Raw genomic sequence first — 23,366 nt, 5'->3', positions numbered from 1 at the left:
TGAAACCCTATATGTGAGTGCAGGCCAGAGGGGGAGTGGGGAGGGGGGACAATCGTACTCGGGCCCGGTTCATGGCAACCGTGCTTAGTGTGAGTGCACCCTTAATGTGAAATAATGCAATTCACTTCATAAACTATAACTTACATCATTAAAGAGGTCAACAACTTAAGTTTCATTTCAATCTCAGCTTCGTTTTTCTTTTGCATAACTCTTGGCAAAAATTAATATAAGACGGTCATTGTAAGATTTAAAAAAAATTAAGCTAGAGTCTTTTTGGTTTCATTTTGTCATGGCCACGAGTTTAATGCATAAACAAACTTAAAAATTAATGCATAATGCGTGACCAGGCAACCTGAGATTATCAGAGAATGAAAATATATTTTTATCCATCCCACAATCCGTTGATTGTGTCTTTTATGTGCATATACAGCTATTATTATTTTTTATAATTATTTATTAAATATTATATCCAAGTGGATACTGCACACTGCTGATGGTTAAAGAGAGACCCACATAATTGTACAGCGAGTTGGGTGTACAACAATACATTATAAAGCACTAAATAAATGCATCATTACTTTATTCATATAGGCTAACCGTATATAATAAATGTGTGACGAGTAGGGCGGGGCCGAGAGTCACTCAAAAGTTCCAGGTGTCAATCTATGTGCAACCACTTAATGTTCTCATAGGCTGTTGCAAAGTGAAAATGAAAAGGTAAAAATACAAAAATAAAAACAAAAACATTATTTTACCTGAAGTCTTTAGTTTTGGACATTGAATCAAGAACATCCTCATTTTCATATATTTCCTGGACCAATTTCTTTTGTGGAGCAAACTTGCAAATCAGGAAGATTACATATATGAACAGCTCACTGCCCAGCATCTGAAATTTAGCAATGCAAGCAAACATAATTACTAGTAAAATCATAAAAATCACATTTCAACTCCCTCAAAATTAACAATTTCTTAATGAAACATAATACATCCTTAAACCCTGCCATTTCTTACAGCCTACTGTACTCTGTTTGGCCTCAGCTACAACTACAGTGATTGAGGGCAGATTAGAGTAGTAAACGTTTGAAGGACAGCCGATGACGTCCATAGGCTGGCATTATGCAAACAAACCTAACAGGTAACTGGTAACATGAAGTGAGATTGGAGTATCTGACACTCATTTCAGCACAGTAGTTCAGAATCAGTTTTCTTACTTTTACGAGACAAAACTATTTGTCGTGCAATTTGATCTGTAAACATTTGCAGACCTTTTAACATTTACAAACAGCTATATTGCAATTCATGAAAAATAATATGAGGGGAAAATTATATGGGCACTTATATCAGCAATAATATGGGCACACATATCAGCAAGATTCTCAAATAAAACTAGAGGAGCTTACAAAGAAAGTCCAGAAATGTCCTTTCTCCAATAAGGGACCACTGATGGCTTCTGCCTTTTCCAAGAATGTTATTCTGCAAAGAGAAGAAAAACTACATGAAACAGTCACAGCTGTAATAAAAACAAATGTATGGGCCCTATGAGCTATGAGCACATAGTTTAATAAAATAATAGTAATATGAATATTAAATAATCCCGCCCTGAGAGCAGCATATAATACACTAAAAATAACAGTAATATGAATATTGAGTACTCCTGCCCTGAGAGCTGTACATAGTTTAGTAAAATAAAAGTAATATGAAAATTGAGTACTCCTGGCCTGAGATCAGCACATAGATTATTAAAATAATAGTAATATAAATATTGAGTATTCCTGCCCTGAGAGCAGGGCATAGATTAGTCAAATAACAGTAATGTGAATATTGAGTACTCCTGCCCTGAGAGCAGTGCATAGATAATTAAAATAATAGTAATATGAATATTGAGTATTCCTGTCCTGAAAGCAGCACATAGTTTAGTAAAATAATAGTAATATGAATATGGAGTACTCCTGCCCTGAGAGTAGCACATAGGTTAGTAAAATAAAAGTAATATGAATATAGAGTACTCCTGCCTTGAGAGCAGCACATAATACAATAATAATAACAGTAATGTGAATATTGAATACTCCTGCCCTGAGAGTAGCTCATAGTTTAGTAAAATAATAGTAATTTGAATACTGAGTACTTCTGCCCTGAGAGCAGCACATGGTTTTGTAAAATAACAGTAATGTGAATATTGAGTACTCCTACCCTAAGAGCAGCGCATGGATTATTAAAGTAATAGTAATATGAATATTGAGTACTCCTGCCCTGAGAGCAGCTCATAGTTTAGTAAAATAATATTAATAAGAATATTGAGTACATCTGCCCTGAGGGCAGCACACTGTTCACTAAAAATAACAGTTATATCAATATTGAGTACTCCTGCCCTGAGAGCAGTGCTAATGCTAACGCTAACTGACTGATGTAATGTCAAGGAGAGTTCTTTTTTTCGCTCATATCCGTTTCACAGACAGCGTGGAAGCATTGGAAAAGCATGTTTTACTCCAGTTACCTCATAACCAGCTTTGGTGTAATCAACTGATGAAGCAGTCAAGTGAAAATGCATGCTATATAATATTTAGTCCATGATTACTTGTTCTGTGCATCTTTGTTTGCTAATTATCTTATTAAATCTTAGAGATGTTAATTTTTGTCATGAAAATACATGTTAAATGAACTTACCTTGCAATAAATTAATATTTAGTCCATGAGTACTTGTTCTGTGCATCTTTGTTTGCTAATTATCTTATTAAATCTTAGAGATGTTATTTTTGTCATGAAAATACATGGTAAATGAACTTACCTTGCAATAAATGCCTCCCACGAAGTGTCAGTAACGTGTCTGTCTGAAGTATTCCTTCCACACGTTCCTGACTCCGACTCTTTTTCAATTTCATTGGTTGAATCTGTGAACCAATCATTTTCCTTTCTGCCCTCAGAACATGTTTGAGTAAGTAAAACTCCCATCTGCCTTCTGCTTCCATCTGCCTTCTGGCCTTGACAAGACACAAACAACAGCATGTTAAGATCATCAACACTGCTTAAAGAATCCTATATGAAGTTAATCCTAAATATCCTAAAAATCCTAAAGATAATGCAACTCCGTAGATACAAAACTGCTGTGAAAAGTGGCACAATGAGATTTCCCATTTCATTTTGTACCTTTAAATTATATTCCTTGTTAGAAATGCCTGTCTGTATAGTTTTGTTTCTCCATAGCAGGTATCTGGTGGCACTCACACCAACATAGTAATGCTTCGTAGAAAGACAATAATACAGAAAAAAGGAAAAGAAAAAATGTTTTAAAATCCAAGAGAAAAATACATATATACTGTATACACACACAGTTATCATATACAGTTATTTATATGAAATATGACCTATTCTTTTCTTTAATGTCAGCCTTTCAAGATATTGACAGTTTTTCATTTCACTGAGAATAGATCAGACCATCAAAAAAAAGCAAAGACATAAATATGGTATATAAACAATAAAAATGCTACTACTGTTCTGTACTACTAATAATTTGACATTCTTGTAAACATGAACCTTACAAAGATAAAATGAATGTTGGGTTTTTAAGTAGGTTTATGCATTTCAACAGTCCCCTAAATGCATAAGTAATAAAAACTTATTGCCCACCTTTTAGCTCCATCATCTAGTCTTGTTCGTTTACTGGAAGACCTCGCTTCAATAATGAGTGTATGCTGAGTAACTGGAGTCAAAGAATGAAGACGGACTGATTAGACTGGACAGTAAAATCAACGGTGTTAAATAAGCAGTGTTACTCTCCATTTACTCTTAAGGAGTTAACTTAACAACAAAGAGTGAAAAATGCCCCCTAGTGTTGGTAAAAATTATCAGAGTTGAATTCTGCATTTTTAATTTTACTCCGTTAAGCTCCGTTCCTCAAGCCATCCCCGAAGACCAGAGCAAAAGTTCTCTCGTCGGCATTTTCTTTTGCCTTGCGCGAAAAGGTAAGCTCTTTTAATTAATTTATTAAAACATAGGTTTACTATTTGATTTTAATAATTGTACTACTATTAATGCATAAGTTGTATTTTTTTATTTACTTTTTGAAATTTGATTGGTTTAAACTTGGAAATATCGAATAGGCAAGTCAGAATGTTGGAGAAATGTGCTTTTTCATCTAAATGTGGCAATCATAAAGTTTAAATGTAGTAATCTTAATTTGATTTTCAGCTGTATTTAGCTTTGGTATATCGACTTAATTTGTGTTTTTGAAACGTTAAACTTTTTGTGTAACGTCACTATGGAGCATAAGCTGACATATTTTAATAGAAATGATATGATGTTATGTAAGCCCTTGGCTATTATAAACTATATATTTGCTACAGTTCATCTTACGAAAGGCTAAATGTGTCCAACGTCATTAATTAGTCAAATTAATTAGATGAATTAGTCGAACGCTGCCATTGCATCTTTATTGAAGCCACGTAGATGGCACTGTGGGATTAGCATAAACTTGGCTCAACGCTGCGCGATGAAGAAGCCTATGGGGAAGGTGGAACATCTCATTTAAAAACAGCCGCGTCTTTGTTTTCGTTAATTTTAACCTTAAAATTAACCAGTGCTGCCCAAAATATTTATATTTTAATATTAATATTCTGGTCATTACTGTTAAATCTTATAAAATTGAAGAAAAAAAAAAATAATATTTCACTACTATAGCAACACTTTAAGTCAGTCTAGTAGATCATGTCTGACAGAAACAACCATAATCACTTGACTATCAATATTAATATTGCTGTAGCAGATGTACTATAAAGATACAAATACAGCAATGAAACAAAACTTAAAGTACAGAAGTCAAGGGTCAGGAGCCCAACTAAAGCAAACACTGATCTCCACAATGGTGACGCTAAACGAAACTAACATTATCATCTACATCTCTTTAATTCTCAATAAGATCTTTTGATCTCTGATCTCTGATCTGATAGAAATAAAGTCAGTCTGGTTAGTAATGAGTGAAGTTGGTGAAGCTGTTTGTTGATTGTTTAAATCTTCAGTTGATTTCATCTAAAGCTGTGGCTGAAGTCAGTTGTAGTTCTTGTGTTCGTCGTTTTTCTCTTTTCTTCAGTAATTCAGTCAGCTGTTGATCAGTGTCTGAATTCACTCATTAGTTTTCATTCTCTCCGTCAGGTGGACTATATTAGTAAACTCATGTAGGGAATAGTGAATGAGGGTGTAGGGTGTGATTTGAAACACAGCCGCTGAGTGTCGACTTTGAACGTTGTTAATTTACGATATATAGCAGCAGGCTACTTTCTCGAAGATGATGAATATTACCCAGAATGCACTGTTTTAATGAAAACAGTATGTTACTGTCGAAATTTGGCCGTTTTTTTACAGCGATTTTTAACAGTGTAGGAAGTTCGTAAAAATGATCGTACGCCTGATCTGAAAAATGTTGCGTGTGCACTGTCAGAGTCTTGGACAAAAAAGGGATATTCAAGATCAGTCTATAATTAACTAGTTCTGTCATGGCTCTGCCCAGGCAGCTTTGTCTGTGTTTAATGTTTCTTTGTTTGTCTTGTGTCTTCACACATTGTTTTGTCTTTGTTTTATGCCTGCCATGTGTTTCTGTGGTCCCACCTCCTCCTCTCGTTTAGGCTTTTTCTTCTCCTCGTTTATGTAATTGTGCTCACCTGGTCCTTGTGTACTTTTCTCCCTTTAAATTGTGCTGTTTTTCCTCGTGTGGTTGCTGGTTCATCTTGTGCCATAGAAACCGTTACTTATTTGCTGCTCTATATCCCAGTCTTGCCCTGTTACTGTGTATCCTTGTTGTAATATTTGCACTTGATTTTATATTTTCTGATTTTTGGTTTAGCTACTTAGTATTCTGATATTATATTTACTTATTCATGAGTCTTTTTTCTTCTCTTAAACAGTTTAGATTTCATTTTAGAAACTTATCTCTAATACTGCCTGCTTTGAGCTCCTACATTGGACTTGCATTCTCTGCTGTTTTCTTCTCTGGTTTTCTCCCCATCCTTCTGCCCAGATTTAACCAATAACTTATACCAGACTGTCTACCTCTCAGGGCATTGATCTCTCCTGCAGGAGCTATCCCAAGATTGTCCACCCCTGTGCTGTGAACTTGTGTGTTTTCAATAAATCTTGTTTCACTCACTCTGCATTTCGGTCCCTTCGTGTTGACCGTGACAAGTTCTTTGGGGTCAAGTTTGTGTTTTAATTTTTTTTTTGTGTGAGGCTTAATAACAGACAGTTTTGAGGTTTTGGGGACATATCCTAATGACAATGAGGAATTAATAATAGTCAGAAGAGGGTCTATGTGTCTTTTAGGAGCTTAGATGGAATTAGGGTTTAACATACATGTTATTGGTTTAGATGATTTAACAAGTTTATACAATTCTGCCTCTCCTATAGTAGAGAATGAATAGAACTGTTCCACAAGGGATCTATAGTGCACTGTGATGTGATACTGTAGCTGATGGCTGCATGGTTACAATTTTATCTTTTAATACTATCGATCTTAGAAGTAAAGTAGTTCATAAAGTCATTACTGCTGTGATATTGGGACATGTCAAGACTTGTTGATTCTTTATTTTTTGTTAATCTAGGCACTATATTGAATAAATACCTGGGGTTATGTTTGTTTTCTTCTAAAAGAGATGAAAAGTAATAATATCTAGCAGTTTTTAATGTTTTTCTGTAGGATAGGTTACTTCCCCTCCAAGCAATACAAAATACCTCTAGTTTTGTTTTCTCTAGCTGCACTCCATTTTCCAGGCTGCTCTCTTTAGGGTGAAGTGTCATACCATCAACAACCGGAAACAGAATAACACAGTAGAAGGAACTGATCTATTACATTTTCAAAATATTTTTGCTCTAAGAACTCTAGCAATGCATTTTGGTGAACAACAATTCTTGGAGCAGGGCGATCTGTGTGCGAGGCATGGAATTTCGCTAGGAGCATAGGGTCTACGATGTCTACTCAAGGGACCCTTGAACATTCTTCTGGGCTGTAACCTTCCCAGTCGACAAGATATTCTAATCTCTCACCACGACGCCGGGATTCCAAGATCTCCCTTACTTTGTAGACGGCTCCTCCTCTAGCAGTAGTGGGAGAGGGGATTCCTCTGTCTGGCCAGGCTCTGTGGAGACAGGAGGGTGAAAGGGTTTTAAAAGAGAAACATGGAAAGTGGGATGAATTTTATATTGAGGAGGGAGTTGGAGTTTGTAGGTGACTGGGTTGACTTGTTCTAGGATGGTGAAGGGGCCGACGAATCTGGACTCAGTTTATTGCAGGGCCAGCACAGTCGGATGTCGCGAGTGGACAGCCAGACCTTCTGTCCCGATTGGTAGGTGGGAGTAGATGCGCGATGCAGATCGGCTGCCGTCTTCGTCATGCCAGGGCGTCAGGAGCCACCACTGGACGAGGGGGTAATGTCAGGAACTCTGTCACAGCCACCTCAATCATCACCCGCACCTGACTCCCATCAAGCAGGATCCCAATAAACGCAGTACTGATGACCTGCACCCAGTAATCACTCACCAGAATAAAGATACCTCCAGCTCAGTACTCCGGTGTCCGGTCTACCATTCACAACCATGAACTGGTGCCCGACCTCTCACTACTAAACTGACTTTCCTATTTCCTCAGATATCCCCACGACAATGTCCTGTGACACACCTAAGCTGACTCTCCGTGTGTTTATCATGTCACATTACCAATTGTAAATAAACTGTTCACTTGCACTAAACCCTCCGTCTCCAAAGTGGTTTGTGACACACTGACTAAAATTAGATTGTTTAGAAATATTTTTAAAGTGTATACAGAGGTATATAAATGAAATTGGAAATGATATAAAAATAAAAATAAATAAATAAAATGCATATAGTAATGTTGATGATAGAAGTAATTACTAATATGATAATATATTTTCCCATAAAATAATATTCAAAAAGTATGTTTGATACTTCTTAATTAAACTGTTGTTTTATCTTTTTAAACTCATGATTCATCAGCTAGGTTAGATAATTCAAACACTTTATTAGATTTTAGGTAATGCAAATACAATTGCATAGACAAAAGTGATTATTTCAATATTATACAAAGTTTTGCAGTGTACTACATTTGATTGTTTGAGAAAGTACATCCATTGTATTACTTAGACTCGTCTTACGTCTTGTTCCAACCCACTTGACCTGCCCCATGTCCTGCCTCATAAGGTCATTGGCTATGTTTATAATCAGTCATCCATATTAGTAATTTCTATAAAAAGGAAAATAATGTATCTGGTCAATTGCATTTGACATTTGTGGTTGAGCTCAATCCTTGGGATGCTTTTCTTTCTTTACACACTCCTGCTTTTCATTCACATACAAGCAGAAAAGCCTTCTTGCAGAATGATGGGAGACCCCAATTACCTGCTGATATCCAAAGATGGAGATGTAACTATTGGAGCACTTTTTCCAATCCGGAGCATAGAGACTTTACCTTCATTTGAGTTTACACAAAAACCTCAGCTGCTATCATGCTCAAGGTTTTCTACATTTAACTAATTGAAAAAAAACCCCGAAATAAATAAATAAATAAAAACTAAATTTAATATGATCATTTATATATTTGTTGCAATTAGTAAGTATATTTATAAAGGTATATTATAACATCAGTGATGTCATGATGTTTCACAAATTAACAGATGTAAAAAAAAAAAGAAAAAAAAAAAAAGAAATTAAGAATATAAGTCATCACCTTGGAGTTTTACGGTTCTGTCTGCATTCTGAAAAGTTCTGAGATATTACGTTTCAAAGTTTTTGCATTGTATATAGTGATATGGGAAACAAGTCTCTTTCATACATCAGTTCAAAAATGTTCGCAAAGAAAAAAATATATAGAAACATAATTCATAGGTGATGAAATGTCCTACCTCTTATCCTTTTTTTTGTACTAACCCTAGCTTTTAAATGTTTTCAGTGTAAATCTAAGAGATTTCCGGATGGCTCAGACCATGACCTTTGCCATTGATGAGATTAACAAAAGTAAAAGTTTACTCCCAAATGTTTATATTGGTTACCGAATTTATGATACCTGTGGTTCAAGACTTTCTTCTATGAGTGCAACTATGGCATTAATGAATGGACAAGAATTTGCAGCAGAGGACACATGCAATGGGCAGTCTCCTATACATGCCATCATAGGAGAAACAGAGTCATCAGCCACAGTGATTCTGTCCAGAACTACGGGACCTTTTAAAATTCCAGTGGTAAGGGTCTGCCTATACATTAATTCTGATAATTATTTTAATACTGATGATGGTATCACTGTCTGCTTTTTTTCTTTTTCAGATAAGTCACTCAGCCACATGTGAATGTCTTAGTAACAGGAAAAACTATCCCTCTTTCTTCAGGACTATTGCTAGTGATTATCACCAGAGCAGAGCACTTGCATACATAATCAAGCACTTTGGCTGGTCTTGGGTGGGAACTGTGAACAGTGACAATGATTATGGAAACAATGGAATGGCCATATTTCTGAATACAGCCCAGGAAGAAGGGATTTGTGTGGAGTACTCTGTGAAATTCTACCGAACAGAGCCTGAAAAGCTTAGAAAAGCAGTTGACAGAATTAAGAAAAGCACTGCAAAAGTGATTGTTGCATTTCTTACCAGTTTTGAAATGGAAAATTTACTTGAGCAATTAAGCACTGAGAATATTACAGGCCTGCAAATAATTGGGGTGGAGGCATGGATAACTGCTAAGAGTTTGATCACTCCAAACAGCTTTCATGTACTTGGAGGGTCGCTGGGTTTTGCAGTGAGAAAAATCGATATTGAAGGTTTTGCAGACTATGTTATAAAATCATTCTGGGAAACAGATTTTCCATGTTCATGGACAGAGGGAAATTCTTCTCAAAATGCAAGTTGCAACATATATCAGGATCTACTTTTGCTTAAAAACTACAATGAAGATGTGCCTGAACAAAGATATTCAAGCAATGTGTACAAAGCAGTTTATGCTGTGGCTCATTCACTACACAGTCTACTCAAGTGTAAAGAAAGGGAAGGTTGTGAGAAAGACCTGAAAATACAACCTCAGCAGGTATTGTAATAAAATAAAAATTAAAAATTAAAAAGTGACAGACCAAAAGGGACAGCAAAATGGGTTTCTGTTTGAAAATGTTTAAAATGCTTTTTTCTCAATAGGTTGTTGAAGCTCTGAAAAGAGTAAACTTTACCGTAAAGATGGGAGATCGTGTGTGGTTTGACAGCACTGGTGCTGCAGTAGCCCAATATGAGGTTGTGAACTGGCAGAAGGACTCTGATGGCTCAATCCAATTTATACCAGTGGGATACTATGATGCTGCACTGCCCCCTAACCAGAACTTTGTGCTCAACACTAAAAACATTATCTGGACTGGAGGACAGCTGGAGGTAAATGGCAATAACATGTTTATTTAAAAGAAAATTTCAGATTACTTACATTGACCTATAATACGTGCAAAGAATAACACAAAGGATACACAAATAAATAAATAAACAGTGGAGTTTGTTCAAATTTCTGACCAAATCTGGATCCACTGCACAAAACTATTTATATTCAATATTATGCAATTTGGATTTTCTCAGTTTGTGTGTATACACACACACACACACACACGTCAAACTAAAATATTTTGTAAATAAATAAATATAAGTAACTTTTATAAAATAATGTTGTTTTAAATAATTAAAAATGAAAAACGTGATCACCCTGATAGCAACACACAGCTATACAGTATAGTTCAAAACAGTGTGGGTAAACCGATAAAAAAACACATTCAGACAATCAAAAAACAATTCACAGCTAAGAACATATCACTCCTCTTTCTCCACCAGGATTGTCATGCACTCATTATTTTTTTTTAATGGGGCACAAATTGCGGTAAAGTTTTGTTAAAATATCTTGTGTCTCATCTTTATAGATTATTTTGATTTATAGTGAAAGAGTATAAGAGTTGAAGAGTACAAAGAACATTTACATTATCAAAGAACGTTTTCACTGACAGTCTAGTTCGAGCACTCTCAAATATGCCTATTAAAATCACTGAGGCTGTTTACACTATAAAATTAATATTTCTTAATCTTACAGATTCGTACACACATTTACACTGTTTCTGATGAGAGAATTCACCAGAAAGAGTTATTCAGTCAGTGAGCGAATGAAGAAAACATCAGCGTTTTAGCAATGACTTCTCTGAACAGCTATTATTGGTCATTGCATTCATAAGCTCAACAGCATCATGTGTTATAATGCCAAGCTGTAAAACGCATCAGTCTCTGGCTCAGCACCAGCCAGCAAATGCAGATTTGAATTTAGCAGCTGATGATATGATGCACTGAACATTATAATCACAACTGGGTGATTGTATTAAATATAGTTCAGACAGGACCACTTTGGCATGTTACTTGAGTTTATTGAACACAATTTATCTTTGCCGGTATGGTTCCTTATGGGGTTCTTGCTCCCAAATTAATTGAACTTACAAGAGCTTAAACATTAACCCCCTGGAACCATCAGCTTGGATATACATGATAATTAAGACACTTATGGTGCTTTCATATCTCTAGTTCGATTCATTTGGTCCGATCCAAGGGCAAACAATTATAAATCGGGTGGCAGTGGCTCAGTGGTTCATGTAGGTTGTCTACAAATCGGAAGGTTGTTGGTTAAATCCCCGGCTCCACCTGACTAAGTGTCGAGGTGTCCTTGAGCAAGACACCTAACCCCAGCTGCTCCCGACGAGCTGGATGGCGCCTTGAATGGCTGACACCGCAGTCAGTGTGTGAATGGGTGAATGTGAGGCAAATTGTAAAGCGCTTTGGATGGCCATGTGGTCTGTTGAAAGCGCTATATAAATTTACCAAAAAACATAAATGCAGTCCATTTACCATTGTTGCATTTTTCAGCTTTTTTGGTTCCTTTTCACACCACACTGAACCAGTTGAAACAAACCAAAATGCAGTCACATGACAACATCCACATCACTCATTGGTCTTGATGTATTTCCTAAACTGCTTTTCGATTGGTCAGAATGTATGTGTGGGAAAATTCCAACATAAGAGGAAAAGCCAGCAAACAACACGGAGACAACATAACTATGGAGGGGGAAGACTGCGCTGCACATTAATGTACTAGATTATGGCCAGGGACAAAACCAGCCAGCGCAGTCATCTCTCCATAGTGCGGCTTGAAAACAATGTTCTAATGCACTGCAAACGGCAAGCGGGCATCGTTTGTTACTTCAAGCAGAGGCATGCATTCATTTTTCTTAACTCTGACATGCTCATGGTAATCTGACCAAATTTATATGAGGCTCCGCACCTCCTCACTACTCCAAGTTTGTCCACGAGCTGCCATGCTAAAGTGCAAACTGTCAACAAACACTTCCTCATCCCATAATGCACAGCGCAGCTGACTACGGCAGCTGATTAAGTCCAAAAATGATTAGTACTTTTTGCAGTTGGGTCTGTTCGAGGTCGGATAACGTTCTCACCACAAACAAACCTCTCCAGAGTTCGTTTGAAAGCTTACAGAGACCACCTCTTCAAGCAGGTCTCAGTATGCTTGTTTGGTCAGCCTTTGGTGCGCACCCGAGTGCGATTGCTTGCTTTCACCCCTGCCCAAACGAATCGCACCAAAGGGGGAAACAAACTCTGTTACGATTCAACCGAGCTAAATGAGGCTGGTGTAAAAGCACCCTTAATAATGTCTTTAACCTTCTGGAGTTACCCTCTCATTTTCTCCTGATAACCCCCGAAAAGAACTTAAATTACACTTTCAGTATTAATTGTACAGATAAGAGCAATACATCAATCGAATCTGTAAAGGGTCTACTTTTTTTTTGTATACAGACATAATAACAACAAAACTTTGTGCACTTATAAAATAAAGATAACAAACAAGGTGTGCTGTCTGCAGCCTTTGTCTAACGCTGATCTTCATTTAAAAATGCATCATTAAAATTAACTGTAACTCAGTGAATACTCAACGAAGAGACATGATGAGATATCTATAGAAATGTGACGTCTACTTTTAAACTAAACAAGTGTTTAGTTTAAAAACAAATATTCTGTGATAAAGTAATCCATATGAAAACAACGCGATGTCCGTTTTTCACGTCTCTCTTCATTATCTTCTAATGAGACCACGTCCCCGCGCTATACGCTCTATTCAGATTCTAATGTTTCAAACTGAAGTGCGCTTGAATACACCCACACAACAGAAGAAAACACAGCTAGACTGTTCTTCAAGTCTTTTATTTTACTGTTTGCTTCACGATGAGAGGAATAAGACATAATTCACCCCAAAAAGATGTGATGTGGTTGAGGATTTGAGAATTAGATTTACTCAGAAAAAAGAATGAAGCACTTTATTCAGCAGAGATCATAAACATGAGTAAGTCTCTTTTTATTTATTTATATACTTGTACTAGTTTTTACATAACATGTAAACATTTTACTAGTCAGACTTTTTCCAAATACTTTTTCCAAATTATAATTCCTGACTAAATGTATAATCAAGTGAAATATTATGAAGTTTCAATAACAATATACACTACTATACCATTCAAAAGCTTGATGTAAATAATATAAATGTAACAAATAAAGAAAACTGTAACAAATGTAACAAACAATGTTGTTCTTTCAATTTATCCCCCCTAAAAAAAAACTGAAAAATATTCTCAGCTCTTTTCAACATTAATAATAATAATAATAATAATAATAATAATAATAATAATAATAATAATAATAATAATAATAATAACGATAATAATAACAATAAATGTTTTCTGTAGAAAATAAGATTTTTAAAAGGATTTCTGAATTGTGTGACTGGAGTAATGATGCAAAAAATTTAGTTTGAAAGTCAGCTTTGATTGTTCCCAATAAACAACAAATTTATTTGCACTTTCCGGTGGATATTAAATTATGTTATGGGAAAATTAAATATATTTTATATACATTTATTTTAGTGACACAAGCTGACTTAAAGGCTCATTATGCAGCTCATTATGCGGGCCTTTGTCTTCTCATGTGTAAATCACAATGATATTCATGATAGTTGACCCCTACTCACATATGTCTTTTACCAACAAAAAGTGTCTTAGAAAATTTAAATCAATATATTGTTTTCTGTAAGTGAGTAAACAAGATAATTTTCACATAATTTAAAAAGAAAAATTCTAGGCTACAAGCTCCAGTTCTCAAAAATCCCAGTAACCAATGTTCTTTATGTGTTTTTTTTTTTTGCCTTATTCAAGTGATTTAACAGTTTTTCACTAACCACGCATAATATATTTTTTTTCTCAAAAACACAATCATGCACATACATGCTGCTCATATATTACTATAGCCCAGTTTGTACTGATTACAGTGAGATTACACTTCACCCATATAGATATTTATAAGAAACTGAAAAAATGAGATGACAAAAAATTTCCAGGCCCCAAAAATACCCTTAGACTCCAGAGGGCAAACAGTGGTAATCATGTAGATGTGGCAGTGGGACGTCTACCCTAGCTTGGTTATGAGGATGAGTGTCTCTCAGTGGACCTCAGTGAGAAAGCCTTAGTGATCTGAAACAAAGATACGACAACCAGAAGGTGCACAGTAAAATGCTTATGCTTATAATGGGGAGGGAGGGAGGGTTGCGAGCCATTTGAGCATACTTACCGAGCAGTAGTGCCACATATATATGTCCTGTGTATAATTGGAGAATAGTAGTGATTGGAAATATTTGACAGCTGACCGCATCCGCTGGTTGCAGCCTTTGCCTCCATGGCCTGACTGAACTAATGCTGCACTCGATAATATACTAATCGGCTATTTTTTTCCTTTGTATTCAAAATCAACTTGACTCAAATTCTGAGTGGGCATGTGCCCCCTCACATTGAATGGGCTCTGTTCTCCACACACATCTCTAACAGAACAGGAAACAAATATAGCCAAAATGCTTTATATTTCTTGAAATGATCATTTATGAATATTGAACATTGATTCTCATTCTTTATTTTCCTGTTTCTCACAATTTCCCATTAAAATGAATTAAAGTAATTAATGTAAATTACATCACTAATGTCATAGAATAGCATATTCAGTAATATAGCATAGTTAGTAATAATTGTATCACAGTTTCACAATGCTCCCCATCTGCCCAACCGGAATAAAAAAAGTGTCTTCTGCTAGCTAGTGAAGCATTAAAGAACTATCAAAACTGCTAAATATCAGATTGGGGATTAAAATAATATATAAGCAGATTTGTCTAATTTTAAATTAACAGTTAGATCCCACAAAGCTCTCTTTGAGGAGGGAGCCTTCTCCAGCATTTCCCGTGAAGGTTTTGCACCACTTCTGCTGAAGCTGAATGGCAGCCGCACTTTTGCAGGTGGATCTGACAGAGGGAATTGAGATGGGCGAGTCCCTATCTCCTTTCTCATCTGACAGATCTGGTGTCCAATCCCTGGGATCGGAAGCCAACTCTGTGGTTTCTTCCCCTCGGGGAGAGGGATCGACACTTCGAGGTGGTTGATGTGGAGAGTGTCAAAGAGTAGGGTATGCTGCAGCAGGTCAGGCTGGTGCGTGACTGCACACAATGGCTGTGTTACAGGTGTGCCAACCCGACCTACTGAAAGAGCTTGATGAGGGAGAGGAAAGTCTGACAACATCACTGAGCTAAGGCGGACTGCTGATCTTTCCCTCTGCACCACCAAAGAGACCACTCGTGGCATCAGGTGGTCTATGGCAACTATGGTGGCCGTGGTGAGGCACTTATAGCTGACCCTGTCTGATATGAAAGAAAGGTACAGAGTCTGCCTCATGGAAGCCTCACTGCAGCATTCTGGCCTGTTCAGCGACAGGTACCAGGCGGCGTGTAAGAAAACGGCAGTGTTCCATAGGTTTCTCCCTCATAGCTCTCTTGGGGCATCTGTACCAACTCCATGTACCACAAGGTTCAAGAACACAGCATGGCTGCAGTGTTAATTTTGACAGCAAATTCGGATTTAGTCTTAGTCTTAGTCTTTTGAATAACACACCATTTAGTTTTAGTCACATTTTAGTCATCTGAAATGTTTTAGTCTTAGTCTAGTTTTAGTCGACTAAATATCATAAGAGTTTTAGTCTTAGTCTAGTCTTAAGTCTTTTAGTCTTAGTCTAGTTTTTTTTTTTTAGTAGAACAAAGTCAACTTAGTTGACTTGACTAAATGTTTCCATCAGTCTGTTATGGAATGGTATTTATAAAATAAACATAAGGCCTGCTCTCAATGAAAAATATACATGCTCTCTGAAAAAGATATGCATTCGTCCTGAATGATATGCAATGCATATGACATTCTTTCAAGATGAAGTACAGTATTATTGAAATAGACAACCACCTATATTATATTTGTATTGTATGTTCATTCTATTTCTTTATTTGTGATATTTACACAAAGTTTACATTTTTTAAGTTTGTTTTTGTTCATTTAAAATAGCACTGCATAGTCTTCAATGTAAAATAAAATACACAATCAAACCAAAATGTATTCAGACACCTTCAACGTTTCTTACAATATCACAGTTTATCTGCTGTAGTTTAGAAATTGGTAATAAAATATGACAATAACTCAGGGTTAAACTGTGTCAGAACAACAAATTCATCTTGATAATGTCTGATGCAATGCTTAATTTGGTTCAGTCTGTGGTGTGAAAAGGTGGCATTAGCAATTAAAGAAAGAAACACTTAAGCAAAACATGCTCAGGTCCCTAATATTTTTTTTTTTTTTTTTTTTTGTATTTTTTAGTCACTAGTAAAACAATATAATCTTTTCTATCTGATTTTTGGATTGACTTTGGATAAATTCTTGTTAAAACTACAAAGTAATTTAATCAAGAGCAGTGAGTGATTTACTTTCATTTTCATACATTAAAGACACTGACAGCAGAGCTAGTAAATTAGGCGCGGTCACTTTAAGAGACAAATGCATCCGTTATAAAGATACACATCCGATTTCTTTCCAACTCTTTACTTTCACTGAAGACACAACTACAGACCTTTTCGAACACACTTTCCAATACGGGTATTTCGACATATTTAGTATGTATTTGTTGTCGGTACAAAAGCAAGAAGACTTTGAGACGCATCTCTGCTTGCTCCCTGAACACAGCGCTGCTGAATTGAGCTCTTTCACTTTTCGCTCTTTTTCTTATGTTTATTTAAAATGCGATTTGTATTTGTTCGTTCAGGTGCAGGAGGACGCAAACGTCCTGAAGGAGAACTCGGTTCAGTCTTGCGCGAGTAACCAGCTGCTCAGTTCAACTTTCCCGCAGCGCGGGGCTGAAGCCAACTTGATGTGTTGAATGCTTGGAGCACGTTATAAAACGTATTCTTACACATTTCTGTTTTAATAAATGCTCATATTAAAACATAGCATTACACATAAGTAGGTACAAAAATAATCAGTGATACATTTACGACCCCACAAAAATTTGGGTCGCAATGGCATTTCAAAAGGTCGCAGTGTAGTTCCCTGTGTAAACAACTTAACTGTTATGAAAACGTCCTCGATACTGTGCGAATTTCTGCAAACTCATCTTTGTTCTCTTTTCTGTGTAACTGCTGCTGCGTTTGTTTAGCTGTGGCGCTTCCATTTGCCGCGGCTTTTTATAATGGCTCGGCTGCTTCTGCATAGATCAACCTACCCTCAAAGATTCGCTCTGATTGGATCTCTTCTCCATTCGTCTCTCCCATATATTTTCGTCTCATTTTTATTCGTTGACTAAAGTGTCAGTTATATTTCGTCACGTTTTTCGTCATCATATCTGACTTTTTATTTAGTTTTTATTTAGTTTTCGTCCGTGAAAAAGGTTAGTTGACGAATATTTTTCGTCATAGTCTTCGTCAACGAAATTAACACTGCATGGCTGGAGACTTCTAAGTCCAAAGCAGAGTGTAGAGTGGGTCCATGCCCTCGGGAAGTCGGCCTGCCAACCCTCCCAGAGCTCTAGTTTCTTCCACCCATGAACGTAGCAGAGTTGAGAGGCTCGCTACACCTTTGAGGGTCTCTAAAACAGTTAGATCGGTTGCCCCCTGCTGGTCTTCCACTTCAGGGCACCGATCTAGCTGCCTCTATAACACCAGAGGTCAGTTTTGAGAGACTGATTCACTTAGTACATTATTTAACAGAGTGGAAACTACACTACTGCCAAATGTATCTCAATGGGTACTGCACACGGTAGAAAAAGGCTATCGCATTCAGTTCAGCTCTCCACCACTGAGATTCAACAGGGTTATTCCGACGTTGGTCGGATCCGAGCAGGCTCTGGTTATGGAAGAGGAAGTGAACATCCTATTAAGGAAGGAGGCCATCAAGGTGGTCCCTCCTCAAGACTGGGAATCCAGGTTTTACAGAGGGATGGGGGGGATTATATCTGATCATAGATCTGCAACAGTTAAACTGCTTAGTCATGCGATGGAAGTTCAAGATGCTCACCATCAAGCATGTTGTATCTCAAATCAGGTCCGAGGACTGGTTTGGCATGATAGATCTCAAAGATGCAAAGTTCCATGTCTCCATCCTTCCCCAACACAGGACGTGTCTGAGGTTTGCTTTCGGGGGTGAAGCATACCAATATCGAGTACTTCCATTTAGCCTTGCACTCTCACCCTGCACGTTTACAAAGTGTTTGGATGCTGCTCTGGCTCCACTGTGACTGCAGGGCATCCGCATACTAAACTATATCAACAATTTGTTGATTTTAGCTCAATCAGAGCAGATGGCAGTTCAACATCGAGATGTCGTTCTTGCCCACATGGGTGAGCTGGGTTTGACCACTTATCTAGGCATGGTGTGGGATTCGACCTCAAAGCAGGCATGTCTGTCCCCTGCTTGTATCGAGTGAGTTGATCCTCATGTCAGTCAAGAGAGTCAGAGAAGGCCAGTCATTCACTGTAAAGCAGTTTCAGAGATTACTGAGTTTAATGGCAGCTGTGTCCAATGTGAGACTTTTGGCCTGCTGTACATGAGACCCCTACAGTGGTGGCTCAAAACCAAGGGATTTTCCCAGAGGAGGAATTCACTTCAAACTATCAATGTCACGCAACGATGTCTCCGTGCCTGAGACATTTGGAAGAAACCTTGGTTCTTGAATCAGGGCCCGGTGCTGGGAGCTCCTTGTCACCGAGTAATGCTAGCTAAAGATGCATCCCTCACCGGCTGGGGTGCGGTCATTAGTGGCTACCCTGCCTGCGGTCTGTGGAGTGGTCAGCATCTAACATGGCATATCAACTGTTTGGAGATGCTAGCCATGTATCGAGCATTGAAACAATTCCTCCCAGACCTAAGAGGTCACCATGTGTTGGTGCGCACTGACAACACATCAGTGATCTCTTACATCAATCACCAGGGAGGTCTGCGTTCACGACCCTTGTACTGGCGAAGCTGGTGCACCAGATCCTTGTGTGGTCCTAGGACAAAATCCTCTCACTCAGAGCAGTGTATATTCCCTCTTTGAGTCACCTCTGGTTCTCTCTAGTTCATCCAGTTCCCCTGTACTCCGCAAGAGTACGCCAGGATGGGGTTCGGCTTTTATTAGTTTATTAGTAGCCCCCTTCTGGCTGGGCAGAGTATGGTTCTCAAATCTTTACTCGCTCCTCGACGGCTCTCTATGGGAGGTTCCAGTCAGAAGAGATCTACTCTCACAGGCACGGGGTATGATAATTGTTAACTGATAACTGAAACCAGAGTTGTGTAAACTTTGGGTGTGGCCCCTGAGGGTGTTAGAGGCCACTCCAGGCTCTTCTGTTATCTCACCTTAGCTGTGCTCTTCGGATATACACTAGGTATGGATGTGGAAGTCTGGCAGCGTGGGCACCTCGTTCCCCATAGCATTTGATACAACTCAAGTTCCTGAAGAGGAACGTCTCAGGTTATGCATGTAACTATCGTTCTTCAAGGTAACGAGATGCTGCATCTCAAGGCCATACTCCCAGAACTCCTGCTAGCTCAGGGGTGCCCAACCCTGCTCCTGGCGATCGACTGTCCTGCAAAGTTTGGCTCAAACCCTAATCAAACACACCTGCCTTTAATTTTTAAGTGAGCATTTAGACCTTAATTAGTTGCTTCAGGTGTGTTTGATTAGGATTGGAGCTAAACTTTGCAGGACAGTCGATCGCCAGGAGCAGGGTTGTGCACCCCTGTGCTAGCTCTTGCTTTTCTCTTCGAAGCTGATGCTAGCTGCACGGCACATGCTTTTATAGCTTCCTGGTCACTTATGTCACCCCTTCCATGACGTCATGCCCTTTCATTGGATATATTGCACATTATACTGTATTCTGAGTGGATCATGCTAAAGGCATTCCCCATATCGTTCGAAACAGCGTCTTGCTCCCTTGGGGAACCATGGTTACATGCATAACCTGAGATGTTTTTTTTATGCTATCATGTGTGGAAATATTTGAATCATATGTGTTACAATTAATCCCGCATTAGTTTGTGCCCTGCTCTCCCCATGTAGATGCTATTTATACTTAGTGCAAACAATAGTAGTAAATTGCAACCCAGTACTGTAATTCATTATAAAAAAGTATGCAATGATAACATATTGTGTATAAAATTATCATATTTCTTAAAATTTCTAAATTTCTAAAAAGCTTATATTGGGACAATACAATTTATATGACAATAAATACACCTATTCCTAACTTTACCCAATAAAAACTTTATTATTAAATACATGAGGTGCATTTTATTTCCATTTTTCAAATACTTGCCTAATTTTCATAGAAAACAAATCTATTTCCGGTCAGATTTGTGATTTGAAAAGAGAGAAGTGTGAGTTTGGCAAAAGACCAATTCAAACTGTGGTTAATTGTGTCAAAATATGCCACCATCATGCTTTACACCCTATGTCTGTCAGGATTTGGGTGAAGAAATGAGGTGAAGACTGGATGAATTGAACAACAGAGGTATTTTAATAATAATAAATGAAACAAAAGCAAACAAAACTACCCCAAGGGAGAGAACAGGCAGGCAAGGCTAGGCAGGATAGGACAAGACAGGAACCATGAGGGGTGCATTTGACAATTAACTAGCACAGGACTGCAAACACAAGGATAATAAATAGGGAGCAAACAAGGAGGGTAACAAGGAAGACACAGGTGGATCAACTGAACCAATAATCAGATAACAAGAAGGGTGGCGTCAAGACAATAGACATAAGAGCATATGACACACAGAAACAAACAAAACAAAAGCCATGTGCTCACACAAAACAAAAACACAAGCACGTGTCCAGCAAAGCAATCACAAGACATGTGGTTGAACAAAACAAAACACGAACACGGAACTAATAAGACACAAAAAAACATGACATGAAAGCAGCTGAGGCAAACCCCAGCTCCTGTGAAAACACGACATGACAGGTATGAGGTATATCAGGGCACTGTCACAAAACCACAAATAAACTGGAAGTGACAGAACCCTAACAATACCACTGATCCTGTTGTCTGATATGTGTCTTTTGTAATACTGTCTATATCAACCAGACTTTGGTTAGCAAAGAAAGTGTAAATAGCCTCTTTCAACAAAGTGGGCTGCACTAGAAATAGACTACATTAAATTGTAAAATACAAATGTATATTTTTATGTAGAAGCCAAGGTCTGTGTGCAGTGAGAGCTGTCCTCCAGGCACTAGGAAAGCTGCACAGAAAGGAAGACCTGTCTGCTGTTATGACTGTATTCCATGTGCAGAAGGAGAAATCAGTAATGAGACAGGTAATCTTTAGCTCATCTCACATTTTCAAAGAAAATTGTTTAGTTCCTTTTAGTGTTTTCCTTCTACAATGATATTTTCTGCCAACAATGTCTAATTCTAACTACAGTGATCAACTTGGCAACACTTTAGTACAGGGGACAATTCTCACTATTATCCAGTTACTTATTAGCATACCTTTTATTATCATATTGGCTGTTTATTAGTACTTGTAAAGTACATAATCTGCGTTACAATATTCAGCATTCCCTTATCCCAATACATAAGCTTAACAACTACCTTAGCAGTAAAATAGACGATTACAGAGGCAAAGGTCATAGTTAATGGTTTGTTAAAAGCAAACATTGGACTTTAAAATTAAGTGTGACCATCATCTTCCTTTCCAGATTCAAACAATTGCAAGCAGTGTCCATGGGAATACTGGTCAAATGCTGAGAAAAATAAATGTGTGTTAAAGGCTGTAGAGTTTCTGTCATTTACAGAAGTTATGGGTATAGTGCTAGTCTTTTTCTCACTCTTTGGAGCAGGATTAACTGCACTGGTGGCCACCCTTTTTTACAGTAAGAAGGACACCCCCATAGTAAAGGCCAATAACTCTGAACTGAGCTTCCTGCTCCTCTGCTCACTGACTCTGTGTTTCCTCTGTTCACTTACTTTCATTGGTCGGCCCACTGAGCTGTCCTGTATGTTGCGTCACACAGCATTTGGAATCACCTTTGTCCTCTGTATCTCCTGTGTTCTGGGGAAAACAATAGTGGTGTTAATGGCTTTCAAGGCTACACTACCAGGAAGTAATGTCATGAAATGGTTTGGGCCTGCACAACAACGACTCAGTGTTCTTGCCTTTACGCTTATACAAGTTCTTATCTGTGTGCTTTGGCTAACAATATCTCCTCCGTTTCCCCACAAAAATCTGAGATATTATAAGGAAAAGATAATTCTTGAGTGCAATCTGGGTTCTATAATAGGGTACTCTGCTGTTCTGGGTTATATTGGTCTGTTGGCTGTCTTGTGCTTCGTTCTGGCTTTTTTGGCTCGCACACTACCTGATAACTTTAACGAAGCTAAGTTCATCACATTCAGTATGCTTATATACTGTGCTGTATGGATCACATTTATCCCATCTTATATCAGTTCTCCTGGAAAATTTACTGTAGCTGTGGAGATTTTTGCTATCTTAGCCTCAAGCTTTGGTTTGCTATTCTGCATATTTGCACCTAAATGTTACATCATCCTACTTAAGCCAGAACAAAATACAAAACAAAATATGATGGGAAAGGCCCCATCTAAGTCCTACAGAGAGAGAAAATAACATTATTAGCATGATAAATGTAATGGTGCTTAATGGTGGTGATTATTTTTTAGAGTAAAAATACACATTCAGAAAAATTGCTTGCAACATGATAGCCTTCATTTGTTTATGATGTGCCCAAGTCGACCCTGACAATGTTTATAAACAAACCCATCAGAATAATAAAGGAGATTCACCTCAGTGATTCTTTTTTTTTCTTGCTCAAAAAAAAAAAAAAAAAAAAAAATCTGAAAATGAGAGATAAAGCAGTAAATTATATTTTCTCAATGTAGTACAAACCCTGAAAGGATGGT

At 37.6% G+C, this 23,366-nt stretch overlaps 1 protein-coding gene across 1 annotated transcript; it reads left to right on the top strand.

Annotated features, from left to right (window-relative positions):
* The first annotated feature begins 8,310 nt into the window (after positions 1 to 8,310).
* LOC127933926 (extracellular calcium-sensing receptor) lies at positions 8,311 to 23,244 on the top strand. Its single transcript, XM_052531063.1, has 6 exons — positions 8,311 to 8,513; positions 8,948 to 9,236; positions 9,319 to 10,071; positions 10,176 to 10,403; positions 21,640 to 21,763; positions 22,148 to 23,244. Exons 1-6 carry the CDS (start codon positions 8,311 to 8,313, stop codon positions 23,071 to 23,073), a joined length of 2,523 nt encoding a protein of 840 aa, XP_052387023.1. The 3' UTR covers positions 23,074 to 23,244.
* Positions 23,245 to 23,366: the final 122 nt, after the last annotated feature.

Source organism: Carassius gibelio, chromosome A18 (assembly GCF_023724105.1).
Source record: "Carassius gibelio isolate Cgi1373 ecotype wild population from Czech Republic chromosome A18, carGib1.2-hapl.c, whole genome shotgun sequence".
Lineage (NCBI taxonomy): Eukaryota > Metazoa > Chordata > Actinopteri > Cypriniformes > Cyprinidae > Carassius > Carassius gibelio.
Note: the sequence above shows the minus strand (reverse complement) of the source record. Positions and strands in the feature narration are given on the sequence as shown.

Excerpts from the sequence above, each read along its gene's own strand:
- LOC127933926 (XM_052531063.1), top strand. The coding sequence starts at position 8,311 with ATGCTTTTCTTTCTTTACACACTCCTGCTTTTCATTCACATACAAGCA. Across the intron at positions 10,072-10,175 it reads TGAAAATACAACCTCAGCAG|GTTGTTGAAGCTCTGAAAAG; the intron begins GTATTGTAATAA and ends TTTTCTCAATAG. Across the intron at positions 10,404-21,639 it reads GGACTGGAGGACAGCTGGAG|AAGCCAAGGTCTGTGTGCAG; the intron begins GTAAATGGCAAT and ends ATTTTTATGTAG.